The sequence below is a fragment of the Typopeltis vanoorti genome, chromosome 23, assembly GCF_054136105.1.
Source record: "Typopeltis vanoorti isolate ZY-2024b chromosome 23, IOZ_Tvanoo_1.0, whole genome shotgun sequence".
NCBI lineage: Eukaryota > Metazoa > Arthropoda > Arachnida > Uropygi > Thelyphonidae > Typopeltis > Typopeltis vanoorti.
The window spans coordinates 57,392,278-57,418,820 of NC_143571.1; the positions used below are offsets into that span (position 1 = coordinate 57,392,278).

At 36.4% G+C, this 26,543-nt stretch overlaps 1 protein-coding gene across 6 annotated transcripts in view; it reads right to left on the reverse strand.

Annotated features, from left to right (window-relative positions):
• Nucleotides 1-26,543, reverse strand: part of LOC150093872 (intersectin-1-like) — a 510,882-nt gene that overhangs the window by 449,649 nt on the left and 34,690 nt on the right. For 4 of the 6 annotated variants that reach the window (XM_090413144.1, XM_090413145.1, XM_090413148.1 and 1 more), the window contains exon 2: nucleotides 7,724-7,854. In XM_090413144.1, coding sequence (XP_090269270.1) covers nucleotides 7,724-7,835 — 112 coding nt within the window. In that variant the 5' untranslated portion in view covers nucleotides 7,836-7,854. Of the gene's footprint in view, nucleotides 1-7,723; nucleotides 7,855-8,082; nucleotides 8,359-13,293; nucleotides 13,387-26,543 lie in introns of those variants that run through there. The other 2 variants (XM_090413146.1, XM_090413147.1) reach the window with 2 other exon arrangements.

Consider the following 26,543-nt stretch of genomic DNA (forward strand, 5'->3'; position numbering starts at 1 on the left):
TGAATGGGCACGAGAGTGTGGATGCCAGTTCAATGTTGCAAAATGTAAGGTTTTACAATTTGGGAAACAAAGATAGGATGTTGAATTTATGCTTGGTGGGAATATATTGTGGAGGTGGAGAAAATAAGAGATCTTGGGATGAAGGTGGTAAGCATCTAAAATTTAGAGGACACACACACTACCAAAATTGTAAGCACCACACAGTGAATTCTAGGAATGATGCAGAGAATACTGACTTGTAGAAATAAGGAGATTCTAGTTCCACTGTATAAGGACTTGATTAAGCCACATATGGACTGTGCACAGATTTGGCCACCTGGTTTTCAAAAAGGATGAAGAGATGTTGGAGAGGAACCAGAGGCAATTGATCTATGGAATGCTAAATATGAAGAAAGGTTGAGACAATGCAATTTGCAGAGTCAAGTGGATAGGAGGAAGAGGGATAATATGATAGAGATGTGCAAGTTTGTTATAGGATTAACGTTGAAGAGGTTTTTCATAAAAAATGGTGGGAGATTGGGAAAGAACAAGAGGTTATCCCTGGAAGCTATATAAGGAGGTTTTTTGCATGGAGAGTTGTGAATGATTGAAGAATTTGAATGTGTTTAAGGCAAGGTATGATGAGCTGTGTGCATAACAAAAGGACCTCAGATGAGTCTTTGACTCTGTGGGTCTTAGGATAATAATAATAAAGTAAAATCTCGATATATCCAGCTAAGATTGTCTGAAACATAATTAACACGAGACAAATTTTTATAGCAATTCCCCATATGAAAGGTTAGAAACTTATGATGCATGAAGATTCCATGAATAAGTTAAGAATTAGGAAAACAATGGTCAACATTTATTTTTTTGTTTTGTTTGTTTGTTTGCAAATGAAATTAAACAAATATTTGAATGTATTTCAATGTGCTGAATTCAAATCTGCAATCAAAAAAAATTCCATCACATAAGGAATTTTGTTTAAACAGATAAGTGCATATTTTATAGGCTGAGTGTTGGAATATTTTATCTTTAGTCAGTAATATAGCAATTTGCTATAACAAATTTTATTTAGCATAGCTTAGTGTTGTTGTATCTATGAAGCATTGGTGGAGGAGTTTGTTATAGAAGTATATGCTATAATGAGAGTCAACTGTAATACTAAACTTTTATTGTTATTTAACTACCCTTTTGCTGTTGTGATTCCTACAGCATTTAGTAATAATAAATATATTTTGTTTCGTCATATTAATATATATTTTTGATGTGTGAACATGAGAAATGTAAATAACACTTTATTTAGAAATATTCTGACTTGAAACTAAGAAGCCATCTTCAGAACAGGAACAGCTATAGAAGACAGAAGACTAATAATGGATTATTTAAAATGATAAAAAAAATATCATTTTAAATAATCTACTGTTAACATTTTACCTTGTATAGCCCTTCCTACACTGAAGATGTTTGTTAGTTTCAAGTGGAAATATTTGTAAATAAAGTGTTATTTCCATTATGGAATAATTTACCAAAAATGCAGTTGTTCGAGTTCTCACTTGTAATCAGAACATTTTTGAATTTCTATTTTTTTTTTAATTTATTACAAACACATTGTGATGTGGTCATTTAGTAATAATAAATATATTTTGTTTCATCATATTAATATATATTTTTGACGTGTGAACATGAGAAATGTAAATAACACTTGATTTAGAAATATTTTGACTTGAAACTAAGAAGCTATCTTCAGAACAGGAACAGCTATAGAAGACAGAAGACTAATAATGGATTATTTAAAATGATAAAAAAAATATCATTTTAAATAATCTACTGTTAACATTTTACCTTGTATAGCCCTTCCTACACTGAAGATGTTTGTTAGTTTCAAGTGGAAATATTTGTAAATAAAGTGTTATTTCCATTATGGAATAATTTACCACAAATGCAGTTGTTAGAGTTCTCACTTGTAATCAGAACATTTTTGAATTTCTATTTTTTTTTTAATTTATTACAAACACATTGCAAATACTGTCTTCTCAGCACCAAATAAGTTTTAATTTTTAATACTCTTCAAGCTGTTTTCTTTTTTATGTCTCCAATTATTGTTTGCATTTGTACTTTTCACATTTTGTGTGCTTCATGTATAGTTCATACATAAACACTGGTCTGTCATCAATGTATGATTTTCTGCCATTTTTTCTATTATGCTTTAGTGTCATTTCCTTTATTTTATGAAAATTGATTAGGTCCCTTAAATTTACTATAGCAAACCTTGTTGCCAGTTAAACTGCCTTTGGCTGTAGGGGCTCACTATAGCGTGATAATTACCTCTCATCTTATACAGTAGATGCTCACTATAGTGAGCATCTACTGTATAAGATGAGAGGTAATTATCAGTTACAAGAGGATTGCGAATGATGTGGTCGATTAAGGAAAGAGAAATAAGATAAGCAGAATTTAATCAATAATCCCAAGAAAAATCCACGTGTGTGATTGGAAGTATGATACCAGCTCATGGAAATGGTATACAGGTAGCACTATGGAGAGTATAGTTGAAAGATTTAATGGGCAATTCATTGATTATTTTATGTTAGTTATTGTGATACCATATAAAGTCAGAGTGAAGATGGAATGGTGGGAGAAAATGAGCAAGAGATATATACAAGAAAATACGTAAACTTCATGTTAATGGAATATGATGAGACACTGCCACATTATATAGGAATTTTCCAGGGATTTAAGGTGCCTTTAACATTAACTGCTCACCAAGAGCCTGGAAAATAGACAAGCCCAAAAACTCAAATCACAGTAAAACTGTCCAAATGCACAAAAGAAGTAACAAGAGATAGATCTTGTTTTGATTGAAATCTGAAGTTTCAAATTAGAAAGGTCGATCTGTGTATCTGAAGTGTGGTTATGGTGTTAGAGGATAATGAGAGCTAGGATCCAAGACTATATTGACTTTTTGTTAAGGGAAAGTTGTGTTTTAACAATTTACTCATATATTACATCAAGATGATAGATGTATGAGACAGTCATATATCTAGATGACATGTAAAGATAAGGATTTTGCCTCTTTATAGGCTTTGATAAGACCACACCTGAATAACTGTGTGCAAATTTGGTCTCCCGGGTTCCAAGGGGATAAAGAAGCTGTGGAAAGGGTGCAAAGAAGAATTACAAAGATTATATCTGGATTATGGGATTTAGATCATGTGGACAGATTGCGAGGATGTGGATTGCAGACTCTGGTTAACAGGAGAAAGAGGGGTGATATGATAGTGGTCTATAAACTTTTGAATGGATGTTATAGCATTTCAAATGATGAAATTTTTCGTTATATGGAAGGCGTGGAGAGAACACGGGGACATCCATGGAAGTTAAGTTTGTTCACAGTCAAGAAAGTCATGTGAGAGCTAAGTTTTTCTTCCAGAGAACAGTAAATGAGTGGAATAATTCGCCCTTAGGGGTAGTGAGTGCATCTAGTGTAAATTAATTTAAGAGAAGGTACTGGGTTGGGTAATTAACAGCCTCCCTCGATGAGTCCTTGACTCCCTGGAGGTCTCAGATAATAATAATAATAATAATAACAGATTTTGGAAAGGTCATTGGCAGATTGTAACATGACTTGCAGTCATTTAAACTGGGAGAGATGTAGTTAAAAAGGGCTAGTTACTTTTATTTGTGAATCTCACCCACAAAAGGTTGCAAACATATCAATATATATAGTACTGCAGAGTCTCTGATGACCTTCATTCAGAAACACCATATTTTTCTTTTTATATAGATTAGGTGAGTGATGTATTAAAAAAAAAGGAAAAAAAGAAGAAAAGAAATTGGGATCATCCTCTCCATTTACCATAAAGTAACAGTTTCTTTTAATACTCTGTCGCAAAATTTGATTTAAAATTATAATTAAATTCATTTATCTGTCTCTACAAAGAATATAAAAATTATGTGATTCATTTTGTAAAATGTTATTTAAAAAGATTTTCGTATGCTTTTATGTTTCTAAAAGCAAACTTACAAGAAGTATTGCAAAACTGCAGCAACATTTCATAATGGTGGGGGAGATAACACATGGAGTTAGCAATTTTCATCATAGTTCAAGAACTGCACTACATTTCAGTCAAAAGATAAAGAAACTATGATTTTACTTTAAAGAGAGTGAAACTGTATCTTAAAACTGTTTTTCTTACCTGAAAATTTATTTAACACATTGTTCATCCAACTATGAAGAGAGCACCATTGAATTATACATGCACTAGTCTGAAACTGGTGCATGTATATGCAGATTTTGAGGCATCTGGACAGCTAAGTAACAGGTGTTATGTTGCTTTAGAGAATGGAATATGGGTTCTGTTTAGAAAGGAGAAAGGATTATAGGAATGTATTCAGAAACTTATAGATTTATCTGAAAGTATTTATTTCTTTCAAGTGGTATATGACCACCAGAAAATAAAAATGTAGAAAGAGGCCTCTAATGCTATTTTCTTTCTTAGGGATAAACAGTAGCTGAAAATATGGAAAGAGCAAATTCCATTACCAGTTAGGTCTACCATTTGTTTATTTAACCCTGCATTTGTTCCTGTCAACAGTTTTTTTCAAGCAGAAAGTTTTTTTTCCTTCTAAAAAAAAAAAAAAAGTTCTATGTTCTTTGTGATAGTGTATATATTACAAAATACTGCAAATAAGAAGAGAACTATTATTTAGACAAAGAAAGGAAATAAATTAATAAGTAAATAAAAAAATAATAAAAAAGAAAGTAAATAAATTAGCCGGCCTGGTTGGCCGAGTGGTTAGTATATCTGCTCTCCAGCCAAAAGGATGCGGGTTCGAATCCCGCCGTGGGCATGAATGTTTGTAATTATCTGTGAAAATACTAGTGGGCAGTAGATGGCGTCGGTGTAGATGATGATAGTAGTTGCAATTGTGGTTGGTTATAGTTGGTGGAGACAGAGTTGTGGAGCAGGTGCCCTCCCTCAATGAGTCTTGGACTCCCTGGAGGTGTGACAATAATAATTATGATAAAAAATTCATATAATGAAACTGTATTTTCTCCATTAAGGATAATTTTCTAAAATAAGGTAATTTTTCCAATACTGTTTACACAGAAGTCCTGAGGTAGGAAAAGATTCTTTATATGTTGACTTTGAATTAGTGGGATAGCTCTCATTTGGAAATTGAGTAAACTGACTGTACTGGAAAGAAAAAGCTGTTAATCCTAGAAAGGATTTTACAAAGAAAGTTAGAATTTTTTTATTCCTGAAATTAAATGTGTGAGAGAGAAAGTGTATCTCTTATGTAATTCTTTTTTTTATGAATTTTATGTAAACAATTGTATTTGTATAGTTATTTTAATTAAGCAAGGTTTCTTTTGCATATTATATCCCTCTTATCTTAATTATAAGACTAAGATAAGAGAATGTAATACGAGGTGGTATCAAAAAGTTTTGAGACTAGTTCTGTTTACGAGAAATTACTTTATTTATCTATGTTTACACACTATCACCTTCGTAATAGTCCCCTTGCACATCAATACAGCGCTCCCAGCATTCTTGAAACTTCTGGAATGTGTCCTGGAAGTCTTCTTTTCAAAGCATGTCAAGCACCTTCTGCGATTCGCACTAGATCTCCGCAATGGTGTCAAAACGGTGACCTTTAAGCTGAATCTTCATCTTCGGGAAGAGGGCGAAGTCTACAGGAGCCAAATCTGGCAAGTAGGGTGGGTGCGGAAATGAGATCGTGTTGTTTCTGGCGAGAAACTCACCTGTGAGGAGAGCTCGGTGACAGGGTGCATTGTCGTCGTGGAGCATCCAGTTTTTTGCATTCCACAGATCTGGTCGCTTTCACTGAATGTCCTCCCTCAGATGCCTTAAAACAAGTTAGATAATCTAAAGAGTTAGATAATCTAAAAAGTGTGCACTAGAGACTCTAAAGAGTTAGATAATCTATAAACTGTGCACTAGAGACCAAATAATAAACCTTTTCAAATCTCAAATAAGCAAGATGACAGTCGTCCTACATTAGTGAAAAAATTCATTTATCATCTCACCTTGCTGTTATTCAACACACATTAGAAAGTTGTCTATGAGAGAGCACTATCCCAGAAGAGTTAAGTCACTAGTTGTGTACCACAATATCTGTTTTATAGCCATTATTGTTTAACTAATATATTAATGATACTGGAAGAAGTTTAAATAGGGATATGTAACAGTCTATAAATGATGCAAAGTTGAGGAGAGCTACAGGGAGTAAACCATACATTACAGCTATCAAGATAGACCATATGCAGACAGATGAGAGCTACTAATTCATACCATAACGTTTTGGAATTTGGAAGACAAGGATGGAATTCTATGTATTCAATTAGTTACTGAAGACAGTGGATGAGATAAGAGACATAAGGTGATGGTGGATTACAGCAACAAGCCTAAAAGATAGGAAGAGAAGGATTGATATAACTGAGGCATATAAATTGGTGCGAGACTGATACCACAGTCCCACACCAATGTGTGGGACTGTGGCAAGGATAAACTCAGGAATTACCTGAGGGAAAAAAGTCATGGAAACAGTTCCTTTCTGATTATAATTAAACCAATAACAAACTTTCTTCTGCTGATCTAGCAACATGGAAGCTATCAAAAGGCCATGGGTGCCTGCATGGCCTTTTGATAGCTTAATAATATGCTTAAAGGGACAATTTTCTGTGTACCTTTAAAAAATATGTCTAGAAATTACAAACAGTAATGAAAGTTATAATAAATTTAGTTTATTCCTTTATCCAAGTATGAGAAAAAAACGTCTGCACCTGAAAATATCTTCAGGACTGGGGTGAGGTAGCACAACACCGGGCAACTCATAGCAAAGGTGGACCAAGCTAACATCAATCCTATCTCAGTATCTCCCATAATGCAAAACACATCTCTTTGTGGATATGTATAATGTTATGCATTAAGGGAAGGGCCACTATCCAGACTAGTTTCGACCTTCATTGAGGTCTCATCAATGGGAGCCAAGCCCAGAAGTGGAGATACCAGGCAGAAGCAATGGCGAGGTCATCTTTACCTATAGGAGTTGCCAAAAGGTGTGCCACCTTTTTATTAAATAACTCTGCATTTAGAGAAAGATGTTGAAAGTTTATTTTTCACTTGGTTAGACTATAATAAATTTAGTTTAATCCTTTACCAAGTGTGAGCAAAAAAAAGTTTGCGCCTGAAAATATCTTCAGGACTGGGGTAAGGTAGTACAATGCCAAGCAACTCGTAGCAAAGGTGGACCAAGCTAACATCACTCCTATCTCAGTATCTCCCATAAATGCAAAACACATCTCCTTGCAGATATGTATAATGTTATGCATTAAGGGAAGGGCCACTACCCAGACTAGTTTCGACCTTTATTGAGGTCTCTTCAGTGGGAGCCAGGCCCAGAAGTGGAGAAGTGATCTGGGAACTGGCCCTTCCCTTAATGCATAATATTATACATTTCTGCAAGGAGATGTGTTTTGCATTATGGGAGATACTGAGATAGGGGTGATGTTAGCTTGGTCCACCTTTGCTACGAGTTGCCCGGTGCTGTACTACCTTACCCCAGTCCTGAAGATATTTTCAGGCGCAAACTTTGTTTGCTCACACTTGGATAAAGGATTAAACTAAATTTATTATAGTCTAACCAAGTGAAAAATAAACTTTCAACAGTAATGAAAGTTAGTATATTAATCACTGTTTGTTCTAATGATACTCACCAGTTAAAAATCCATTCACAGGCTTTAGTTTATAGAACTGTTCATCATATTTTGCTTTGGATTCTGGTGGTATTTTCCACAAATTCTGTGCTGCAGGAATTGCTTCAGCCATTTTGAGCTCAAGTGTCTATCTGATGATACAAAAGACATTGAAAATTATATCACATTACTCATAAAAACATCTTAAAATATCAGTTATAAAATATAGCTTTTTTTTCATACAAATCCAATCTTTGAAGTAATCAGAAAAGTGCAAATTTTAACATCCGCTGTTGGGTTTCCCAGAACAAATCATGAAATCAGATCTAAACAAATATGACCAATTTAATTATCAAGCTCTGTTTGACAACACATATTACCATCATATTGCCAGCCTGGCTGGCAGAGTGGTTAGCATGTCTGCTCTCCAGTCAAGAGGCTGCGGGTTCGAATCCCGCCATGGGCATGGATGTTTGTGATTGTCTGTGGAAATACCAGTGGTGGTGGTCAGCAGTAGATGGCGTTGGTGCAGTTGCAGTCAGTTGGTGGATTGTGAGTGGTGGAAGCAGAGTTCTAGAGTAGATGCCTTCCCTCGATGAGTCTTTGGACTCCCTGGAGGTGACAAATAATAATAATAATAATCATCATTAGTACACTTTCATACAGATTGCTATTCTTGTTATGGTTGACAAAGTCTTATGATTTTATGACCTAGAATGTTATCCAATATGTTATCCTCATAAGGCTAATCATCATCATCAAGCCAATTGAATTTTTTCAGCAACGCTTAGGGACATTAAATCATGGGAAAGATATAGTTTCGGCCATGGTTTCCATCAACAGTAAGGCACTGGAAGCATCCTATCTCTTAAGTTTGCACATAGTGAAAACAGCGAAACCACATTCTATGGGGAAAATTTACTACTTCCAGCTACAAAAGATGTGGTAAAAACAATGTTCGGCAACAAGTTACTAAAATTGATTTGATTCCTCTTTCAAATGAGGCTGTCAGTTGCAGAATTAATGATATGGCAGGTGACGTAGAATCTCAGTTAATCGAAAGAGTTAAAAGGAGCCCTTATTATGCGTTACAAATAGATGAGACTACTGATGTTATAAGTGATGCGCAGTTAATATGCTACGTAAGATATGCGCATGATAACATTCATGATGATATTCTGTTTTGTAGAACTTTGCCATCCCGAACTGGAGAAGAAATATTTCACACTCTCAATAATTACATAATACACAAAGGGATCCAGTGGGAAAAATGTATATGCCTCTGTTTGGATGGAGCTCGAGCCCTTACAAGCAGGCATTGTTTCTATGGTCAAGAAAATAGCTTCGGATATCAATTGAGTACATTGTTTCATACATAGGGAAGCGTTAGCCTGCAAAGGAATGCCACCAGGATTTAAAACTGTGCCATATAACGCTGTAAAGCTAGTTAATTTTATTAAAGCTCGACTATTAAATAACAGATTATTTTCAGTATTCTGCGATGAAATGGGCAGTGAATATATACAACTTTTGCTTCATTCTGAAATTTGTTGGTTTTCTGGGGGCAAAGTTATTTCAATTAAGGAACGAAGTTTTATTATTTGTAAATGAATGTAATTCTGATTTTACATCACTCCTTGTTGACGAAGCATGGTTATCAACACTATCCTATCTTTAAGACATTTTTTAAAATTGAATGAACTAAATTTTTCCCCCTTCAGGGAAATTCTTTAATTCTTGATGCCTACGACAAAATAAAGGCATTCGAGAAAAAACTGGTTTTATGGATTAATTATGTAAATTTTGATGATTATGTAGATTTTTTATGTAAATTATGAGAAGTAAATTTCCCGAATTATCTGAAGAAGCATTGAAAATCGTCATGCAGTTCTCTACAACTTATCTTTGTGAGAAAGGATTTTCATCGCTCCTTCAAATAAAAACAAAATACAGAAATCGTCTTCGTGTGTGTGCCGATCTTCGACTGAATCTGACCAATATTGAGTCCAGCAATTCTGCAAGGGCCGAGAAGCTAAACCATCTCATTAAAAGTAAGCAGTAACATAATTAGATCATATTATTTATTTGTTTAATAAAACTTAAAACTTTGTTCAATGATGATACACTTTTAATCGTTTACTACCAATTTAATTAATTATGTTTCCATATGTATTCAAAATATGCTTTTAGATTTATGTTATAAATGGCACAGTTTTTCTGAAATCTTGGTAATTCCTACTTAGGTTTTTAAAAAAATTACGAAAAGTCAAAATGACATATAGGGAAATAAATTAAAAACACTATGTTTATTTTTGAAGTAAAATTTTAATTCCAACATTCTAAAATGTTATTTTTCTTGCTTTTCATTCACAAAATAGTCGATGACATTCTATTTCATCACTCAGTTGCTGTTTTATAGACAGTAAGGCAAGATTTCTTAAACACCAAAAACGCCCGGGGCAGATTTCCCCCACCCTCTAGCTACGTCTTTTCTGTAACTTACTGGTCCGTAGAATTGTTTTCATCATTTTACTGGTCCTTGGCCTCAGAAAGGTTGGGAAACGCTGACATAAAGCAAACAGCTGACATTAACACCCGCCAATTTTGATATCAGGTTTAATACCACTTTCCTTCATAATGTGATCCGTATAGATAATGAATAACTGAAGAGATAAGGGACATAATTGTCTGACACCAGATGTTCCTGTACTTCCTTCAATTCTAACTGCTGACTTATAACTCAAATAAAGACTAAGTATTACTTGATATAATGCCCAATTGACACCATATAACTGTAGCATTTTGAATAGCTTCTCTCTTGGCACCTTGTCATATGCCTTTTCCAGATCTACAAAACTTAAATACAGATCTTTGTTATATTAACATGATTTCTCAACTATCTGTCATAAAGTGAAAATCTGATCCTCACAGTCTCTATTTGGCCTGAATCCAGCTTGTTCTTCACCAAAGCTTCTCTTCCACAATCCTTCTCAACCGTTTCTCAAGTATACTTGCATATAGTCTTCTGAACTATGCAGTGCAGCCACTGTAAGACTTTTATACCTCCATACTTGAGCATTTCTGGTCGAATATCATCTACTCCTGCTGTCTTTCCACATTTCAGGCCTTTGATGGCTTTTTCTACTTCAAGTATGGATATGTATTCCTGACTGCATGCCTGGTCAGTGTTTTCTACCACTGTGCTGTCATCACTGCTTGCTTCATTTAGCAATTTTACAAAGTAATTACTCCATACTTCAAGTATATCTTTTTCTCCTGTTTTCATGTCACCATTATACATCTCTAATTCCTTTTTCAGCACTCTTTCCTCCATTTCTGAGTTTCTTCAACAATCTTCTGAATATCTTATCAACCACCTTCTTGATATTTATATTCTATGTTCTTAAGAAAGTCCTCCGTTGACTTTTGTTTAGTTAGTTTTACACAGTGTTTAGCTTTCTTACATTTGTCTCTGTATTCTCTGAGAGCAAAAGCTGACTTATTTGCCAGGAACTTTTGATATGCTTTCTTCTTTTCCTTCACTACCTATTTAACTTCCTGTGTACACCACAGAGTTCTGATTTTTCTATCCTTGCAGACAACCTCACCACATTCCTCTCTAGCTGAATCAATCAGTGGTTTCTTCGGGACTTGCACTGAATCTCCAAGGTTTGGTTCCCGTTCTCACACTCTTATTTTTTCTTGAATAATGTTTGTGTATTTTAGTCTACAGTTCATATCTGAGAGCTACTCAACTTTTATTCGCTTTAAAACTTTCTTGTATGTTCTTTTTCAATATGAAATTCAATTTTATCTTGCTCAAGACTAAATGGTGATCACATCCAATTTCAAATCCTCTGTACACTCTGCTGTCCTGTGCCAGGGAGAAAACATCACTATCAACAATAACATAGTCAATGAGACTTTTCTTATTCCTTGCCTCTTCTCTCCATTTGAATTTGTCCACATTTTTATGTTGGAACATTGTGTTAGTAATAACCAGTCCATGTCCTGAGCAGAAATCCAACAGGTATTTGCCATTATTATTAGCTTTGCTCTTTTCTCCAAATTTTCCCAATACATTTTTGTATATCTTGCAATCATTTCCTACTCTGCTATTCAGATCCCCAACAAGGACCAACTTTTCCTTTTTCGTTGTGTCAGTTGATTTCTCTAAAGCCTCAAAAAATTCCTCCACTTCTACCTTAGTAGAACCTTCTGTGGGACCATAGTCAAATAAGTCTCACTGTCCAGTTCCCCATTCTGATATTTGCCCACATCACTCTTGCGACTGCCTGCCATTCAAGAAGATTAGCCTCGTATTTAGTGTAGAATACTATGGCTACTCCTTCTTTTCCTTGATAGTCATTGCGTGAATATAACATTTTGTATCTATTGTTCAGAAAGATCTCACCAGTTTTTGCCTTTTTTGTTTCAGTCACCCCTATTATGTCGATCTGGTACTTATTTAATTCCTCAACTAGCTCATTTCTTTGCCATTCAGGCTTATGTTGATAGTACCGATCTTGAACTCTGGTGATGTTGAGTTGGGACGGGTTTTAGGATTTGTTTAGCTGACTTTTTGCTCTTTATCTTGGTTCCCTGGCGAAAACAACGTGGGCCTTGTTTAACTGGGTGATGCCCCAGTGCATGAAATTCTGACTTGTACCATCATCTGATATTTTGGTTTAAGCCAATAAGAATATAATTTGGTTGAATAATCCCAAATTGAAAGCCCATTCTTGTTTGTTTAGTATCTAGATTGATACCTAACAGGGTGCACCACGAGAAGCTGAGTATGGACATTAGGTCAGAATCGGTGGTCAGTTCTCCACATTCCTTTAAAGGCTATGTGGAAGTCTCCTCTCAGGTATAATAGCTTTGACCCTTAAGCATCCCCCTCATAAGGCTAAGCTGAGTGAAAATGTCAAGAAAAGGAGTTCCAGAAAATCCTCAGTGGCTAACCAGGCAAAATATTGACTGAAATGATGTAACAGCAAAGAATATTAAGAATACCGTGCTGATTGAACAATAAAAGCAGTTTGGCTAAAGTGGATGAAGGAATATCGGCAGTACACATTGTGGGCCTAGTAAAAAAAAAAAAAAAAAAAAGAAATCACCTGGGGTTATTCGTGCAAAAACAAGCAGCTGTGGCTAAAGTGGGTGAATATGAAGATACTAGAGGTCTAGGAAAATATCACATTCCATCCATAGCATTTTTATGGGGTTCCAGGACACGCATGTGGAGGCTTACCTAACAGTATCTTCTATGGTCACTTCCACTACACACCAATCCACATCACATAGCATTCCACAATAATTAATGGAACTGCGAGAATTCATTATAAACAAGTATTATATCTGAAGTGTTTTTGGAATCTAGAGATTCCATGAAATTTTTTCTGAGGTGCCAAAAAATCCAGAACACAAAAAAAAATCTATTTGCCATTCCCTACATCTAAGACACCACAAAAAAAAAAAAAAAAAAAAAAAAAAAAAAAAAAAAAAAAAAATTGCAAGTGTTTTAAAATGATATGACACACAGACCTGCTTTAAGCCATAGCAAAAATTAACTACCCCTTTCCACTCACCAAGAGATCCTTCATCATTTAGACCATTCTTCAGGTCTGCAGCATCCCATGCTTCTGCAAACCATCTCACTTTAGACAAAAAGGAAGAATGGCAACTATCCATCTGGAGGAACAATGAAACAATATCTATTACATTTGTGTGCGATTCATTACGAGTAGATCTGTTTCAATAATAGATAACCATATTTTAACTCATATGTTTTTTTATTTATAATGTGTTTCCTCAACATGTTTTGCAGTTCATATGGCTAACAAAATCTTCAAGAGGCTGCTTAGCATAAGTAAAAAGCCAACAAAAAATTACTTAAACAGACTGTTCAAGGAGTCCTCTGAGGCATTTAGCTCAAAAGACATACTAAATGGAAATCAAGGAATGATTCTGCATAACATTTGGAAGTCACTAATTACTATGTGTAACAATGAAGACCTATCCTATGCCAGCAACCACATACAGAGTTTACACAACAATGTAGTTACTGCATGCAACATGCCTAATGATACTCATCAATGAACTATCAATCCACACTTTTAAATTTATAGATATTAGCAGCTGTTGAAAAACAATTATTTTTGTCAATTTTTTACTTATGTTAAGTAATGGATATTGCTTCAATGTTCCAAGTAAGAATATAACCTTCAGCTGTTCAAAATTGTGGACAGATTCCTTCTTTCTTCTTACCCTCTCGCCCACACATGGCACTGATATGCTATATTGTGGGCATATTTTGGGCAAATGTTATTTTTTTGTGTGTGGGTCAGATAGATTATATTATATATAACTTGCACTGCACTACAGCTGTTCTCAAGTATCAGACCATGCCATGGATATGAAAACACCTTCCTTTTATACAGAAGCAGATATAAATCTGAAAAACTATTTTTAGAATCATCACAGCATTACAACACTTGCAAAACCTTAAAGTCAGCTGCAAACTCACTTTACCAAAATTTTGGGAGATGCTCATCATGAGACATTCAGCAAGATTCAATCACTGCACCCATAGAAGGTGCTGGTTACATGTAGATCTTCTCACTCAGTCTATGTTTGCCTCCCTGCATGCACATGCTTAGAGCATTTCTTTGTGCCCATGAAAATGAACCAGTGGCCAAGGTGAAATATTGGCACTTATAGCTTATAAATTTATTAGCTAAATAAATTTAGTTAGTAATTATATCTCTAATGTTTTCTCCAACAAACATCAACATTAGTCACAACAGACTGATAATCCTCACACTCTTACTCAATTTGAATGGATGACTTCATGTTTTGCATCCTATAGTCAAGTGCTAAAGACCTTCATTTACATTGATCCTATAAAAACCCTTTTAGTAACTTAAACATTTCTATCGTATTGTCTTGTTTCTACCTACCAACCAACTTCAGCAACCCACAAACCCTCAATATAATGTCATAGAGAGCATTTCACAGACAGACCACTCACTTCTGGATCCTCTACACCATTTCCTTATCCCTAAGAAACTCATACATGCACACAATAATCCAGATGTGCCCATTTATCTCAGTCTTTATCTCGGCTTGCTGTATGTTCTTCAATAACCAAGTAATTCTACGCGCTGCCTTGACCACTTTTCCAATATACCCTCTGAACTTCAACTTTCTGTCTACCACAGCCCCAAATCTCTAGTTTCATCAATTTCTGAAGTACAGTTCCATCAATGTTCTACACAGCCTGTAATCTTTCCAACCCAAAACGCGTAACCATAATTAATTAAAATTTCAATTAACCATCCTAATCTTAACAATAATGATGGCATAAAAATCCCAAGAATTTGGATGGCACACATTCAGCCCACTTAGTTCTTCAAGTTTTCCAGCAATAGGACTCCAAGCAATTATTTCAGCTTTTATCGGCCACCATCCACACTGTTCTGTCGTAATTTATATGTATACTTATATGAGTAACTTTGTGTGAACATGTTGCTCTCTAGCTTAATTTATTTTGGAACCAAATACATAATTTTTTTTTTGTTTTTATGTTGAGCCCATACACGGGGTGTTCAGCAGCAACTGCACGTGCTCCAACAAGCTTAGTACTAGGTGGGGGAATTATTGATGTTATTTCAGATGAACATTTTCCATGGAAATATTTGTAGAAACCACATAGTGCAGAGACCGACCGTCTGTGCGAAAGCGTGTGGGTGTGTGTGTGGGGGGGTAAGAGATGGATCATTAAGAAGTCTGATTGCTCTCCTCTGTATTGAGTCAAGCATTTTGAGAATTTTTTTTTGGGCCCCCAACCCCATATGTAAGAGCAGTATTCGATGGCTGGGCAGATTTGTGATTTGTATAAGGTTAACAGCTGCTCAAAAGTGAAGTAACGTCATCAGCAAAAGAGAAATCCTAGTTTTTTAGAAGCTGAGGATGCAATGGTTGTTATATGTTTATGCCAGGAGAGGCTTGATGTCAGGGTAATTCCAAGAAGGAAAATCTTAGATTGCCTGGAAATTTGGATGTTGTCAAAAATAATACTGGGAGAAAATGGTTCTTTTTTTTATGAGAAATGGGACAGTACTAAGTTTTATTAGCATTAAAATTGACTAGGTTATCTGAACCCCATTGGAGGATGGCTTGGAGGTCTAAATTGAGGGCAGTAGCGGTTTCTGTAGATTGAGGCGATGTGTGTGGAATAAGGTTTATCAAAAGAAAGGGAGGAGTGCAATGTGCTGTCGTATGCAAAACTGTGTATTGGGTTGGAGGTAAGCTGAAGTAGGTCATTCATATATAGTAGGAAGAGAGTTGATGAGAGGACAGAACTTTGTGGAACCCTGGCATTAGTTGAATGGTGAGAGGATAAGGAACCATCCACCACCACACAGTGTACGTTCAGACAGAAAGCTGGCAATCCAACTATAGAGGTCTTGAGATAAACCAAACGATGCAGCTTGCTTAGTAAGCCCTTGTGCCAGACCTGGTCAAATGCCTTGGAGATATCAAGTGCAACCACTTGAGATTCACCAAATTTCTCCATGGCATTTGTCCAGAGATGGGCGACATATGTGAGCAGATCTCCTGTTGATCGGCAGCAACGGAATCCATACTGGCAGTCATTTATTAGGTGGATGCCTTTAAGGTATTAGAGAAGTTGGGAATTGATTTTTTCCATTACTTTAGACAGGAATGAGGTGAGCAAGATGGAGTGGTAGTTGGACGGTGGTGACTTGTGGCCCTTCTTGGGAATGGGTTGAATATAGACCAATTTACAGGCTGTGGGGTAGATATCAGTGGAGTAAGACAGTATATATAAGCAACATAAGACAGGAGTCAGATCTGGGATGCAAGCCTTCAGGACAATTGGAGGAATGCCATCAGGGGCAGGAAACTTTGTGTCTAATTTGGACAGTATTTTACTGATCTCTTTCTGGCAAAAGGATATAGTAAGTATTGTATGTTGGGAATCTGGAATGATTGGGGGGACATTTGCCATTGTCAATTATGCGTGCATTGGAAGCAAAGTGTCAAGCTAAGAGATTGGCCTTTTCTGTAGATGCAACAGAGCCATTTTGGTATGATAGAGGTGAATAGTGTTGGGCAAAACCCAACACTATTGCTTTGGCGACCAATTGCTTTGGAGAGAGACCAAAAGGCTTGGCTGCCGTTTGGACAGGCTGCTAATTTCCTGCTTTTTGCTCTTTCAAACTCTGTTTTTGGAAGCATTGATTTTTTTTTTATGAACCCGGGGCAGAGCTGACTACTACCGGGTGCGTCCCCAGGTGGCGGATCGGGGAACAGCCTTCAGATATGGAGGCTAGCTGCAATATAAGCAGAGCAATCTGGCGAATAAGCAGCCGTGGACCAACAGCGACTGAGCTATCAGGGCATGGGGGAGCAGAAGTGGCAACTCTGTTTCACTTAAAACCTCACAGAGCCCAATGACAACTCGGTGACATGGCGAGTAGTGCCGCCATTAAATAAGCACCTGCTGAGGTCACTGCCCCTGACATTGGGAAGCAGCATTGTCAGTACTGACACAAGGTTGAAGCCAAATGATGACGGAAAAGCTTGTGATCAAAGATTTGCAGATGGCAATATGATGATATTGTGTACGTCTGTAATACTGCAGAGCAGAAAGCAAACGGAGAAACTACTGCTCTACCTTATCTCCAGAACAACCACCATGGCGAGCAAACCCTTACAATTGGCCCCAAGTTCACGGCGTCCCTTAAATGGGACAGGGGTGCGAAGAATCTCCGGGCTCAAAATGGTTTTTTATTTTTTATTTATTTAATGGGGGCTCCACCCCCTGACGCCTACGGCACTCAACCCCCCATGTTCTGGACTGGTAGGCCGGTTCTCCTTGAATTCTGATGACTTGAATTTTGAAGACTCGACACTCAGGGGCCACCCTGAGTTTCAAAACGTTTCAAATAATGTTACACAAAAACGTTACAGCCTACATCCGTTTCGAGACGAAGTCACATCTGTTTCCAATTTCTGCTTATCATTTTATAGTATAGAGTAGATTTATTTGTTTCACCAGAGGTCAGGCCAGCATAAATTATTAACAAAGCAGCTAGATTTAACTTACTTCTGTGTAGATGTAACTTGTGTCTGATTCACATGTGTTTTCCTGATGATGAACCTCGATATAAAGGCCAAAACATTGTGTTATTTTCCTAATTATAAGTAATTGCTCTAACATGTATGTTTTTGTCTCATTTAATTGTACACAATAAATCCAAGTTACTTGTTTCTACATTCTGTCCACCATTTCCATATCTCCCACATATATAGAAGACTATGTCTGTGCACAGTAACCAAGGTGCAACCTAAGCACAACACCTCAATTACATTATTCTTCTTATCTCTATTTGTTTTCCTCGGTATAACAGCATGTCCTTGAGTAACTTTCACAAATATTACACTGACCCTTAAACTTTGGCCTGTAATCCTTTTATCCATCATTTAAATTGGTTGCACATGCTAAAGGCAGTACAAAAGAATTTATCATTATGTAGCAAGTAAAAGAAAGGATGACTGTGGAAGAATAATTTTACTGAATGCAGATGGTGTCCTAGTATCAGAATTAGATGAGGTAGTTCAAATAATGAGTACTCACTTCACCAAGGTGTAGCATTGTAACATTGCACAGTGTTACCACTATATTGGATGAATAAACTGAATAAGAATTCAGCAACTGGGATATCAGCACGTGTGCAAAAAGAATGCTCAGCTGAACTGGCTAGGCCTTTTACATGCATATATAATTTAAATCTTAGTTCAGGAAAGATCCCAAAAGGAATAAGTGGTGCAAAGACTGATGTGTATAACTATCAACCTAGCAGTATCTCTGGAGTAACTGTAAAGATTTCAGAGAAGATGGTAAGAACTCGCATACAGAAATGGGTGGACAAACAAAATATATTTTGCAAGGAACAGCATAGTTACTAAAAGGAGGTTATATCTGAGCAATTTCTTCATATTTATAATAATGTTATGACTGAAGTGGATAAAGGGAATGGATATATTGACACTGTTGGGCATTTAATAAGATACCACATGAAAGGCTGTTGCATAAACTAGAGGCTTTGGGATTGGAATATAAACTTGGATATAAGTGGATGACTGATGGACAGGTATCAGAAAGTGGTATATGAGGGATGCAAATTGGTCAGATTTAAAGTGACCAGTACTGTGCTGCAAGAATCAGTCTTTAGGTCATTGTTGTTTAATCTACATAAACCTCCGCTTCTACCTTGTAGAATCTTCTGCGAGACCATAGGCACCCATTCTGATATTTGCCCACATCACTCTACTTGATATTGCCTACTATTCAAGAAGATTAGCTTCGTATTTAGTGTTGAATACTTTTCTCTAATTATTATTGCCTGAATATAACATTTTGTATTTATTGCTTAGAAAGATTTCACCAGTTTGTGCAGAATAATTTGTGAAAAATTATTCTGGAGCAAAATTTATATTCCATACAGAAGCATGAAGCAAACATATTATTATTGGATGGGCACCTCCGTAGAGTCCTAAGACTCATTGTGGGTGATCTAAACTATCAAAAATATTTATGGTATACCTCTCCTTGAAACCATTAACAGACAAAGCACTCACAATTCATTCCATTAATTCACCACTTTCCAAGTGAAAAATCTAGTCCTTACAAGGACTAGATTTTTGACAAGACTCCTTGCTAGCCATATTCTTATCTATCTTCCAGGGATGAACATCTTGTCCTGCCCCCCTCTAGCCAAGTGCTGAAATATTTCCTTTGTATTAATCCTACAAAATTCCTTAACTTAAATATTTCTGTCATATTTCCCTTTTTCACAACTCAATTCCCTTCTCTCTAATTTTTGCTGTGTATGTGTGTGTGTGTTGTCAAAAAATGGTGATCTTTGTAACAATAGCAGAGATTAGGCAACATTCACAATTAGGTTTATTAGAAATAATTCATTTCTTAGCTATCTAACATGCTTTGATATATAAAGTAGTGTCATCTTCAGGAATTAATATCTACTTCAGAGCTCCTTTCTTTGGAAAAGAGATCTAAAGCAGATTCACCAGAAACTTTTGATATGCTTTCTTCTTTTCTTCAATGCCTCTTTAACTTCCTGTCTGCCACGGAGTTCTGATTTTTCTAACCTTACAGACAAATTCATCACATGCCTCTCTGGCTGAATCAATCAATGTTTTCTTCAGGGATTGCCACTGAATCTTCACGGTTTGGTTCCTGTTCTAAAACTCTTTCATTTTTTCTTGAATAATGTTTGTGCATTTTAGTCTACAGTTCATAATTCAGAGCTGCTCACCTTTTAATCATTTTAAAACTTTCTTACATGTTCTTCTTTTCAATATGAAATTCAATTTTATCCTGCTCAAGACTAAATGGTGATCACTTCCAATTTCAAATCCTCTGTACACTCTGCTATCCTGCACCAGGAAGAAAACATAATTATCAACAATAACATAGTCAATGAGACTTTTCTTATTCCTTGCCTCTTCTCTCCATGTGAATTTGTACACATTTTTATGTTGGGACATTGTGTTAGTAATAACCAGTCCATGTCCTGAGCAGAAATCCAACAGGTATTTGCCATTATTATTAGCTTTGCTCTTTCGTCCAAATTTTCCACAAATATTTCTGTATGTCTAACAATCATTTCCTACTCTGCTATTTAGATCTCCAACAAGGACCAACTTTTCCTTTTTCACTGTGTCAGTTGATTTCTCTAAAGCCTCAAAAAAGTCCTCCACTTCTATCTTGTAGAATCTTCTACAAGATAAAAGTGGAGATAGGCACCCATTCTGATATTTGCCCACATCACTCTACTTGATATTGCCTGCTATTCACGAAGATTAGCCTCGTATTTAGTGTTGAATACTATAGCTACTCCTGTTCTCCAATTGTTATTGCCTGAATATAACATTTTGTATTTATTGCTTAGAAAGATTTCACCAGTTTGTCTTTTTTTTTCTGTTTGTCACCCCTATTATGTCGATCTGGTACTTATCCAATTCCTCAGCTAACTCCATTTCTTTGCCATTCAGGCTTCTTATGTTGATAGTACAATCTTGAACTCTGGTGATGTTGAGTAGAGTGTGTTCAGGATTTGTTCCAGTAGCTAACTTTTCGCTGTTCGCCTTGGTTCTCTGGCGAAAACAATGACGACCTTGTTTAACTGGGCAACGCCCCAGCCGGCATGAAATTCTATTATGTTGTACCATCTTTTTACATTGTGGTTGAAGCCAATAAGCAGGGGCAAATTCTCCATGCAGAGAAAGAAGTAATATTTATTTGTTAATAAATGCATGCATTTATAAACATTCCATTTAGGCTTTTATTTTTGTAGACAGAAGATGTCTTAAGCTTGTGTGGAAATAATTGAGCTTTGCATTGTGTATCGAAGGACGATGCTTGCTCATCTAGTCAAAGCTACCTTGGCTTGATTGGTTGTAGGAGATTCCAGGTCCTCGCTGCAACATTGTGATTTCATACGTGCGCATAGCTATTTTCGCTCCCTTCAAGTCATCGTAAACACAGGCCATACGCAGTCAAAGTAGGTCTAGCCAGTGAGCTTCAGCCAGCCTTTACAAATGTGCATGTTGCTTGGAAAAATTAAGTTACAACCAACTTTTTATGACGATGTTATTGACCAGTTCATAAAGAAGAACTGTAGGGTAGAATTCAAGTAGCTAAATTGAAAAAGATAGAATATCATTTGTGAAATAAATGTTATATTTGTATGATTAAATGTGCATAAATTTCTAAATAAATAGTTTTAAATGGTCAGTAATTCATTATTCCGCTAATTCAGACTTCAATCACACCTCTCACTTCCTGAATGATAACAAGAGCAAGCGTGAATTTCAAGACTAGCATTCGCCCCTGCCAATAAGAATACAATTTGGTCAGCTAAATCCCAAATTGACAGTCCATCCTCGTTCATTCAGTATCCAGGTAGATACCTAACAGGGTGCACCATGAGAAGGTGAGGATTGGACATTAAGTCAGAAGACCTGGACTGTTCTCTGCATTCCTTTAAAGGCCATGTGGAGGTCTCCTCTCAGTTATACAGTTTTGACAGACATCATAAGTAATTATTAGAAGATATGGAATTCTTGACAGATATGTGAGAATAATAAAAAATTTTAAAAAAGTATAAAGAAAGTAAAAGTTGAGTTATTGCACAGCAAACATCAGAATAGTTTGCGAAAAGAACTAGTGTGAAACAGAGTTGCATAATGTCCCGACTACTTTTTAACGGTCAGGATTATAAAAAAAAAGTTACAGGTATTGTACAAGAAGAATAAATTATTACAACACCTCCAAGGAGTCCAAGAACTCACTGCAGGAGGACACTCTACTCCACTACACACATCTGACCATCTCCCCTAGTGCTTAATTCTCCCATTACACACACTTACCATGAACACCATCTATCTACTGCCTATCACCAACAACAACGAATATTTTTTTGTCTGTAAATTGCATGTTCTGATGGCCAATTTGCCTGTATGCGGGATGAAAAATCTGAGTTTCTGGGAGAAAAAAACCCTGCTACTTCTGTGTAAAATCAGCTAACTCACCTAACCATTGAAAAAGCCCATACAAAGATTCCTCTTGTCATTATGACAAGACTCAAACTCTGGCCTTTTCCAATCGAAGGGTACAATGACTATTTGTTCTTCCAATTATACTAAATGGAATCCTATCTCACAAATGGAAGATCTAGATTATGGAAATTATAGTGTTGATATCATCAAAACACACTGATATAAAAGCAAAATCAGAAGCACTGTATACAACAGCTGAAACCAAGTTGGAAAAAATAGTATGAATAGAACAAAAGTCCTTAAATTCATTTTGATAAATTATGGAGACTACTACTGTGTTAAGAATAATAATTTTAATTTGAGAAAAGAAAGAAGGTTGGTTGGCTGGAATGAGTAGGAGAGCAGTTAAAATTAGTTGCAAAAGACAGGGTTAACTGGAAGAAATAAATCTCAGCCTCATATGCTATGGGGCACAAAGAGGATCAAGTGAGGGTAGATAGGTAGGTTAGAGAGCATCCAGAGCCTTTTAAAACACTTAACATTCTTTTCACTCAAATTACTTTTCATCTGTCCAGCTACTAACCCTGTACAAATCTACCCAACCTTAGTATACTGCTCTCAAACTCAGGATGGTGCACCCAAAGCTCCTCTAATAATTCCTTATGATGTCCAAAAGAAGAAAGTTTGGTTAAATGATGACTTCTCTCACATTCTTCAGTCACTGCCTCACAGACAGTCTGTTTCTGCATTGTGTCTTATCCTTTCCAGATACTTGAATGGGTGCTGGCAGATATGATATCTATCAATTCCTCCTTCACCCCATTTCTACTAATCTTTGATTAATACAAGCAGCAACTATCCAATATCCATTTATAGTTTAACTTTTAATCCATGAACCTGAAATTCCCACCCATCTTTAATCCTACTTAATTCTGTTCTCTGGAACAGTCTTCTCAAAGTATCCCAGACTACAACCTAAACTCTTCAAAAAGGGAAAAACATATTCCTTCTCTCTAAACTGATGCCCACATACAGCACAAATTTGCCATAGGAACCACTTGTGCATGTGGAGGAGGGGGGGGAGCAATCATATTAAAAAGATGAATATTCTTTTTTATCGATGAGTGTGAGCAAACAAAAGTTTCATATGAAATATCTTAGGCTTCTTATACACAGAGGCATTTGACTTCCCATTAAATTATCCTGGTATTCAATAACATACAGCACACATCCTTTCGGATGGCTCACTATCCAGACGAGTTTAAACCTTTATTGAGGTCTCCTAAGTAGGAGACCTGTGGAGATACTGAAAGATAAATCAATTACATAATTTCATATATATAAGTAGCAAAAATAGTGCAATCAGTAATCACATGGAAATTTTTGTTTACTCATGCTTGAGTAAAGGATAAAAACAATATAGAATTGTGGCAACAAATTATAGGCCAATCTGTATATCTGGAGTTGTGGTTAAGGTACTGAAGAGATAGGTGAGAAATAGGATACAGAAATGGGTTGATAATAACAGTATTATCTGTGGTTGTCAGCATGGATTCGTTAAAGGGAGATCATGTTTTACTAACTTACATATGTATTATAACAAGGTGACAAATGTCTTGGACAAGGGAGATGAATACACAGTGGTATATTTCGATTTTGCTAAAGCTTGCATGACAAGCCTTTTAAATAAACTAAATAAACTAAAAACCACCAATGGGATTAGATAGTGACGTCGATTAGTGAGTGGCTGTCAGATAGGTATCAGAAAGTTGTATATGTGTGTGCAGCATCCTGAAAGAGGAATCGCTAGTGGTGTGCTGCAGGGATCTGTAATGTGGGCCATTGTTATTTTTTTTCATTGTGATGTGGAAATACTAGAGAGGATCCAAAAATAAAAGAGATATCAGGACTAGAGTGTTGGTTATGAACAGCATTTGAGGGAACGTGGATTGCAGAGGTTTGTGGATAGGAGGAAAAGAGGAGATAAGATAGACTTTCAAGTTAGTTTAGGGCTTCTATCAGTTTAATAGGAACCACTTCTGTCCCTGGAAGCTGTGTAATAATGTGAAGGAGGGAGTGAGGAGTATATTTTTTATGTGGAGGGCTGTTAGCGGGTGGAATACATTGCTGGAGTGCATTGAGAATGCAGATAGTGTAAATAACTTCAAAGCTTTATGATAGACATGTTGCATAGGCCTCCCATGATGAGCCCATTGATTCCATGGAGGTTACCAAAATAATAATAACTTGTATATTAATGATATTGGGATGGATTTAACTGGTGATATGCAACTGTTTACAGATTATGCAATATTGTATAAGGAGGGTGTGAGCAGAGGAGTAGGTTCTTTGCATGAGAAGTGGTTAGTGAGTGAAATGCATTGTCTGAGTGTGTTATGAATGTAGACACTTTGAAAATTTGAAGGCATGGTTGGACAAACTTTGTGTGAGACAGTGCATACCTCCCATGATGGGTATCTGACCCCACAGGAGACAATAATAATTTGTCTAGTATAATTTATTTATGAACTAGTAAAATCACAACTCTCTCATCCAGAATATTTTAATATGTTGACCAATTCACTACTTATATGTGGATATATGTAGTGAATTTGACTTCTTCATTGATTTAGCTCATCGGGTCTAGCTTCCACAGATGACCTCGATAAACTGAGTAATGTTCCATCCCATAATGTGTGATGCCCAAAAGGAAGTGTGATGCAAATCATGCAAAAGTAAGTCAACTGGAAGTAATCTGGCCATGAAAATATTTCACATGCATATAATGTTTGCTAATTAAACATCTTCATGGTGTTGTATATTATTACTATCAGAGTGCTCCAAGGAGTCAAGGACTCATCAAGAAAGGCTGTAGATCACCCACACCAGATGTCATACCTTCTCTTAGATGCACACAATGCTTCAACAGGCAAACTAATCTACTCACACACTGCTCTCTGAGAGAAAAATCTGGCTTTGATCTATTTCTTAACTTTAAACAAATTTCACTTTTACTGATGACTCTTATTCTCTCACCCACTGCATATAATGAAACATTTCATCAGCTGATAACTTATAACACCCTTTCAGAAGTTTGAGGAAATTATCATGTTGGAAGTTTTTTCCCACTTCGTTAGACTATAATAAATTTAGTTTAATCCTTTATCCACTTGGCCCGAAGTATCTTCAGGACTGAGGCAACTCGTGGTAAAGGTGGACCAAGCTCTCATCATTCCTTGTCTTAGTATCTCCCATAATGCAAAGCACATCTCTTTGCGGACATGTATAATGTTATGCATTAAGGGAAGGGCCACTAACCAGACCGGTTTCGACCTTCATTGAGGTCTCGTCAGTGGGAGCCAGACCCAGAGGTGGTATACCAAAGTAGAACCAATGGAGAAGTCATTTACCTATATGAGTTGCCAAAAAGTATCTCACCTTATTATTAAATTACTCTGGATTTAGAGAAAGATGTTGGAAGTTTTTGTCCACTTGGTTAGACTATAATAAATTTATAAGCGTAAGCAAGTGTAAGCAAACAAAGTTTTCACCTGAAGTATCTTCAGGACTGCGGCAACTCGTGGTAAAGGTGGGCTACGCTCTCAGCATTCCTTGTCTTAGTATCTCCTATAATGCATAGCACATCTTGCGAACATGTATAATGCTATGCATTAAGGGAAGGGCCACTACTCAGACTGATTTCGACTTTTATTATATGTTCAAGTACAGGTCAAACTCCAGAAACTCAGTGTTGTTCCCCTCAGTCACAGGCTCACCCTGCCACTGAGAAGAACTCTCAGCATTGTCTCTACCCCATGGCAGGCTCACCCCACCACAGAGCAGAGCCGCTCATTTGCTCATATGTCATCTGAGGGGTAACAGCAACAGCCTTGCCTCAGTTAACTTCATGGGATACAGCATTGCTATTCATTCCCCCCCACACACACACCCAGGACCTGGGTGACAACATCGAGCCTCAGTTTAAAACTTCATGGGCTACAGTATTACCATTCATCAACCAAGCTTCCAACTGGTTTCAATCTTTATTGAGGTCTCGTCAGTGGGAGCCAGACCCAGAAGTGGTGATACCAAGGTAGAAGCAATGGAGAAGTCATATTTACCTATGAGTTGCCAAAAGGTGTCTCACCTTATTATTAAATTACTCTGGATTTAGAGAAGGATGTTGGAAGTTTTTTCCCACTTGGTTAGACTATAATAAATTTAG